This window comes from Heterocephalus glaber, unplaced genomic scaffold, assembly GCF_053883595.1.
Source record: "Heterocephalus glaber isolate CG9 unplaced genomic scaffold, H.glaber_assembly_v1.0 deba00001449, whole genome shotgun sequence".
Lineage (NCBI taxonomy): Eukaryota > Metazoa > Chordata > Mammalia > Rodentia > Bathyergidae > Heterocephalus > Heterocephalus glaber.
In genome coordinates this window covers 179,335-185,376 of record NW_028258300.1, presented here as the reverse complement: position 1 = coordinate 185,376, position 6,042 = coordinate 179,335, and the positions used below count along the sequence as shown (strand labels likewise).

The 6,042-nt window shown below is 61.4% G+C and overlaps 1 protein-coding gene across 23 annotated transcripts in view; it reads left to right on the top strand.

Moving 5' to 3' along the window:
* Positions 1-1,020: 1,020 nt before the first annotated feature.
* The window catches only part of Lrp8 (LDL receptor related protein 8), a 74,168-nt gene continuing 69,146 nt past the window's right edge, over positions 1,021-6,042 (top strand). For 17 of the 23 annotated variants that reach the window (XM_021252055.2, XM_021252056.2, XM_021252054.2 and 14 more), the window contains exons 1-2: positions 1,021-1,139; positions 1,849-1,968. In XM_021252055.2, the coding sequence (XP_021107714.1) occupies positions 1,037-1,139; positions 1,849-1,968 (223 nt within the window). In that variant the 5' untranslated portion in view covers positions 1,021-1,036. The remainder of the gene's footprint in view (positions 1,140-1,848; positions 1,969-6,042) is intronic. The other 6 variants (XM_021252061.2, XM_021252060.2, XM_087214698.1 and 3 more) reach the window with 1 other exon arrangement.

The window sequence follows — 6,042 nt, the reverse complement described above, 5'->3', positions numbered from 1 at the left end:
TTAGCGGCCCACGCTACACTCCGGAACCTTCCGAAGAAGGGCTGTGGTTGGGCCAGCTCACAGAAGGCTGGGAGTCCCGCCTCTCCTCTCATAGCCCGAACTTGGAGCAGATAAGGTGGGGCTGCAACCCTGAAGAAAGGGCGCGCTTTCATTTGCAGAGGCCAGTGGGGCGGGCAGAGGCTCTCTGTTCGGCCCCTAGCGGCCGCGATGACGCATCCTTTCTCTGGGCCCCCAGGCTCAGTTCGCCTTTCTCCATCAGAGTCAGGTTTACGTTGCCGATTTGTCTGCCCCTCTGTCCCGGCGGGTGTAAAGTTCTGAGTGTGGTGTCTGTGCGCCTCATCTCCCTCCCCGTGATCACAGAGCGTGCAAGATGGACACAGAAAGCAGCTCCATGTCCCCAAGGGAGGACTGGGCGCAGGGATCCCGACCTGCACCCCAGCTTCTCGCTGATCGCGAAAATCTCGGCGCCCTAGCCCTGTTCCCCGCTCGCGCCGCGTCGGCCTGTGCACCCTGCAACATCATCTTCCCTCCCGCCCTGGCTGTCCTTGACATTTCTCCGCCTCAGACCGGCCTGCCACCTCCTCCAGGAAGCCCGTGCTGCTTCCCCCAGACCTGCTATCTGCAGGGACGGGAGTTTCCCCTTGCTCATCCCTGCGTCTGCAGCGTCCCGCACTCGGGCGGACCCGTCGAGGGGTCGTGGAGCGCCCGCCGAGAGAGGAGGGAACCAGGGATGCCAGGAGGCGGCGGCGGGAGGAGCGTGGGGCGGAGGCGGCAGGAGGGAGTGAGCGCGCGCGCCGGAGGCGGCCGCCCAGGGCCGGGGCCGCGCGCCCAGCCTGAGCCCGCCCCGCCGCTAAGCGTCACCGAACCTGCTTGAAATGCAGCCGAGGCGCCGGGGCGGGCGGCAGCGGCGGCGGTGTTGGCGGGGGCAAAGGCAGCGGGAGCCCCGGCGCCGCAGCGAGGACTCGGTGGGCTGAGGCTCGGCGGCGGCGGCGGCGCAAGGGGCGTGGGGCGCGGCGGCCGGAGCCCGGGGCCCGCCATGGGCCGCCGGGAGCGGGGCGCGCTCCGGCCGCTGCTGCTCCTGCTCCTCCTGGTGCTGCAGCATCTCGCGGCGGCGGCGGATCCGGCGCGCGGCGGCCAAGGTGCGTGCAGCGGATCCCCGGCCGGCTCCGCGCCGCCAACAAAGCGAGGCCCGGCGGCCGGGGGGAGGGTGGCCACGGGCTTCTCGGGAACCCCATCCCACTATTTGCCCTGGACCCCTGCCCGCGCTCCCCGGGCTGAGAGCACCGCGTCCCGCTCCTGGGGGATGGGCGCAGCGGGGCCCGGCCGGCCGTGAACTCCGCGGGGGGGCGGGGCGCTCATTTCATGTTTTCGGGTGAACGGCGCGGTCCTCACCGGTGGGGCTTGTGTGACACGCGCCCCGCCCCGGCGGCCAGCTGCGTCCCCGCCTGACAATGCGTTTCCGGGGACCCTTGCGCGCCGGGCACAGTGACTGCTTTGGAGGGGGACGAGCCTGTGCTCTCAGTGCGTGTCGCGCCGGGCCTCTGGGCTGAGTCTGCGTGGATCTAGCTCTTTTGGCCGCGTGTGCAGCTGAGTTTTTGAATGGAGGGTGTACCCCGGACGTGTGACACCGGCTCTTTAAGTGTGTGCATGGTCTCACTGTGCCACCCAGCGGGCCGCCACCCGAGAAGCCCTGCGCATCCAACCCTGACTGTAGGTCGAGGGTGCCCGAGGTACCTGGCGTCGCCCCCTTTCCTTCACCTCAGATTCCTCGGCGGTCCAGGCTGCCCGGTGGGGACCTGAGCTCGGTTCTGCTGACCCAGCTCACGACTCCCCCCACCCAACCCCCAGGGCCGGTCAAGGAGTGTGAAAAGGACCAGTTCCGGTGTCGGAACGAGCGCTGCATCCCCTTGGTGTGGAGATGTGACGAGGACGACGACTGCTCGGACAACAGCGACGAGGACGACTGCCGTGAGTGGCCAGCCGGGGCGCTCAGGCCGGGGTGGGGGGCAGGGATGGGGGTGCCGTCTCTGTGCGCGCGCGCGCGCCGCAGCAGCCACGCGGGCCACCTGCTTCAGCCTGGCCGCCTCCCTCTGAACGGGTGTCTTTCTGCGACCGGGAGGAAACCAGGAGGCTGGGGCGCCTCCCTGTAGGGCCCGGGGCGGAGCCAGGAGGCTGTGGCACGCCCTGCCGGGCGGCAGGGAGGCGGCAGTCCCTGCACTCGTCTGCCTTTCCGCCATCCGGCCCTCCGGGGCAACCCACCGGGCCCCACGGGCCGTGCGCGTGTTCCAAACTTCCACGCAGTTGCGGGCCGCACCACGCTCTTTTCCCGGCGCTCTCTTTTTGTGTGTGTGTGTGTGAATGAATGGGCTCCCCGGGGCCCCTGATTGGCTGGGCAAGGACCACCCCATAGGCCTCCGTGACCGGAGCGACCAATCGTGGGGCGGGCGGGTGTATAACCTTCGGGGGGCCCTGAGCCCCAGAGCGGTCGCGGGAGGCCTTGCCCTGGCCCCCCACCCTGGCTGCATAGCTGTGCTCATCCCCTGGGTGGTAGGTGCAGGCTGAGTGCCACTCACGCTGCTTTTTTGTTGAGTCACCCTGAAGACCTTTCTTATTAGCCTACCAACCCAGCCTGGGCATGAGTCACAGGGCCACCAGGAAGGGGAGCAAGAGGAAGGATGTTTCCTGGAAGGGGCCCGCCCGAACCCCAGGTCCCTGGGCCGAGCAGGGTGTTTGCACACTCGGGCTCGACTGATTTGGGGGTTTTGGGTGTCTCTGAGACCGGAAGCCATTAGCAGGCAGTTGCTCCGGGAAAGGAATGTAGTTTCAGGAACAGAAAAACAGCTCTTGGTTAAGCACTTGCCACCAGCCTTCTTAGCCTAATTGTGACCCTGATCATCTCCCAGTGCCAATGATGTTAAGAGTGTGGCTGTAGGGGCGGGGGATTTAGCTGAGTGGTTTCGCCGCCTGCTGCGCAAGCGCAAGGACCCAAGTTCGATCTCCGGTACCAAAAAAAAAAGTGTGGCTGTGGCCGGGTAATGTATCAGAGTGGGTCTCATGCCTGGAAGCTGTTCCTCTGGTCCCTGTAGAAGGGACATGCTGACATGCTGACAACGACGAATAGGGATACAAACTGTACTTCTGGGCTGGTTACACCTTGTCCTCCTCCACTCTTTATAGTAAGTCTTGTGGTTGCAAATTTAGAGCAGAAGCTTTTCCTGTTGTCCTGCATTATAGATAAGAACACTGGCTCAGGGAGGTTGAGTGATTTGCCCAAGGTCACAGAGCTGAGAACAGAACTTGGTCAGGATCTCCCTCTGCCTCCTTGCTCAGGAGTACTGTCTGCTTCGCTGTCTGCTTCTTGGGGAGTGAGTGTGCTGTGGGAGGATCTTGGAGCTGGAAAGCTGAGCTGTAAATGTTGGGCTTGTTGTTTCTCATCTTTATAAGGCACTGGGCAGGATAGAGTGAAGTAGCCAGTGGCTGAGTGACCCCAGGTGGGACCAGGGGAGTGGTGGTAGCCAGTCTGGGCTCCTGCTTTGGTTCTGAGAGGGTTGGGATAGTCATAGAGTTAGTGGACAAAAGGACAAAAGGCCCATGATGCCTGAGCTTGGGGTGGGAAGGGTGGTGGCTTCCATAGTCTCACTTACATGGAGCTTGACTTTGCTGAGCTTGCTTCCTCCTCTGCCAGAGAGTGCAGCTGCCGCTCCATGCCCTGTCCTGACATCTCACCGGCCTGGTGAAGACAAGGGAGAGTGGACCCATGTCCTACCTTGAGGCCTGCAGAAATGAGCTCCAAAGCAGCCACAATGGACAATTGAAGAAACAGCGTGAGGCTTTGGGTGGCTGTGTTGGGGCCACCTGCCCAGACTGTGTGTCACTGTCTCTCCTGGAGGCTGCTGCCCACAGAGGCCTCTGCCTGACCACCTCCCTCAACACCTTACCCTGCAAAGGGGGCCTGAGCTGCTTTCCTCTGCACCTCTCTGGGCTGCAAAATAGGGGCTGGCATTTATAAATAATATCTGTGTGAGGCAAAATGAGTTCCAGCTCCCAAAGGGGCCAGAATGCAGCTCCTGAATACCAAGAGGCTGATGCAGGCTGGCAGGAAGGAGTTTTTGTGTTGAGGAGGCCAAGAAAGCCTTCCTGGAGGGAAGGGAGCTGAGCTAGGCCTTGACAGATGGGAGCTAATGTCATTACCTCAGCATTTACCATTTGAATGTAGGTGGTGTGGACCCCATGTTACAGAGGATGCTGAGGCACAGAGGTGACTTCGTCCCCCAGAGTCACACGGCTCCTTGGGGTTGGACCTGGAACTCAAACTGAGGCCTTCTCAGTCTTGATGCTTATCCATAGTGAGTAGAACTTGGCTCTTTGGACATGCAGATGGAGCTGGTAGGATGGGGAAGGGAAAAGCTTGTGGGGCTTCAGTTCCCAGCTCAGAGGGCCTTCAAAGTGGAGGAAAGGGCCGGAAACCTGGGGCGGCCCAGCCTGAGGAAGTCTGGTGGGATTCCTGGCTGTGGGCCTGGGTCACGTAGGCACCTGGTGCCTAGGCCTTGGTTTCCTGTCGCTCCCTGCTGTCTGGGAGTAGAGGTGGGGATTCTGGTCTCTGGCCAGGCCTTCACTCCCAAGTGACAAGCGTAGCACTGATCATCACTCACCGAGCGCTTGCTGTGGACCAGGCATGGCACTGAGATCTCACGCGTGTCCCTCTGTGCTCCTCTAGCCAATGAAATAGGGCGACTCTATGAAGTGCCTGGATTGTCCCCAGTTTGTAAAGGCACAGAGTGGGGAGTTGGCCTGAGGGTACCTGAATTTTGAGTGAAATTGCTGGGGTGTGAATGAAGGCGTGCCACTGTGGAACCTGGGCTGTCTGGAGTACTAGCTGGTGACCCTAGCGAGTCCCCTCCACCAGACCTCTGTGTCTCATCTTGACATGACATTGTAAGGCTCTGGCCCTGCACATCCCCCCAGCTCTGGGGAGAAAGGGTAGGTAGACAGGTGGGCCAGGCTTGTGGTCATCCAGCTGCACCTTGTTCAGACTGCTTGTGACTCCCCTGTGTCCCCAGCCCCATTACCTCTCCATCCCATGTTTAGTACCATGGCCGAAACCAGGTCTCCTGCAGCTGAGTTCATCGGCCGGGTAGGGCCTGGCTGCAGGTGAGGGACTGCAGCTCAGCCACTCCTCCCCCAGTGCTGGAGTCTGCATCCAACCCCAGGCCCAGCTTCAGCCCCTTTTCTGAGTGGAGTCCTCTAACACACAGTGCTGCTCTTCTCTGAACCTCAGTTTCCTCCTCTGACCGGGCAGCTCTACCATTCCAAGTCCTGCTGGGGCTGCTAAGTACCCCAAGGATCAAGTCCGCCTTGCCACGTCTGCATGTGGCCTCTAGTCTCAGTCCTGTGTCCACTCCCCTCCCACCTCTTCCTGTGTGCCTGGCCACCAACCCATAGCTCTGTCACTCTGCCGTCCTCATGCTTGCCTACTGCTTCTCACCTCCACACCTTTGCACATGCAGGTCCACCCGCCAGGAACACCGTTCTGCCCCTCACTATGTTCTTTTTGTCATTTTAGAAGATTCTGTCCTTCAGGAACCCTTCCCTGCCTCCTCTCTCCCCCAGGATGACATACAGGGGTTGATCTAAGAGACTTTGGGACCTGTGTTGAAATCTCAACTCCATGCACCCTGGATCAGATACACCAGGTTTCACACCCTAGCCATTCCTTCCTCCCAGAGATGCCATGAGGATTAAGTGAGACCCTGTGCTCAGCGGGGAGAGTGGTGTGGGATGACTGGCGATGGGGGACTTGAGAGAGGGGTTCCCCAAGGGCTCTGGCCACCTGTCTGCTTAGCCAGATGTTGTCTGAAGGCTCCTAGAACAGGTGCTTGCCTCCCACTGAGGGTTGCTCAGCCATGTGGAGGTGGTCCCAAGGCCATACTCAGCTGCCAGGTGACATGGAGAAAGTGGCCCAAGGAAGGACTGGGGAAGAAGTGAATCCAACAGGCCTGATGGGTCTCAGTGAACAAGTAGCCTGGGGCCTAGGAAAGGCCG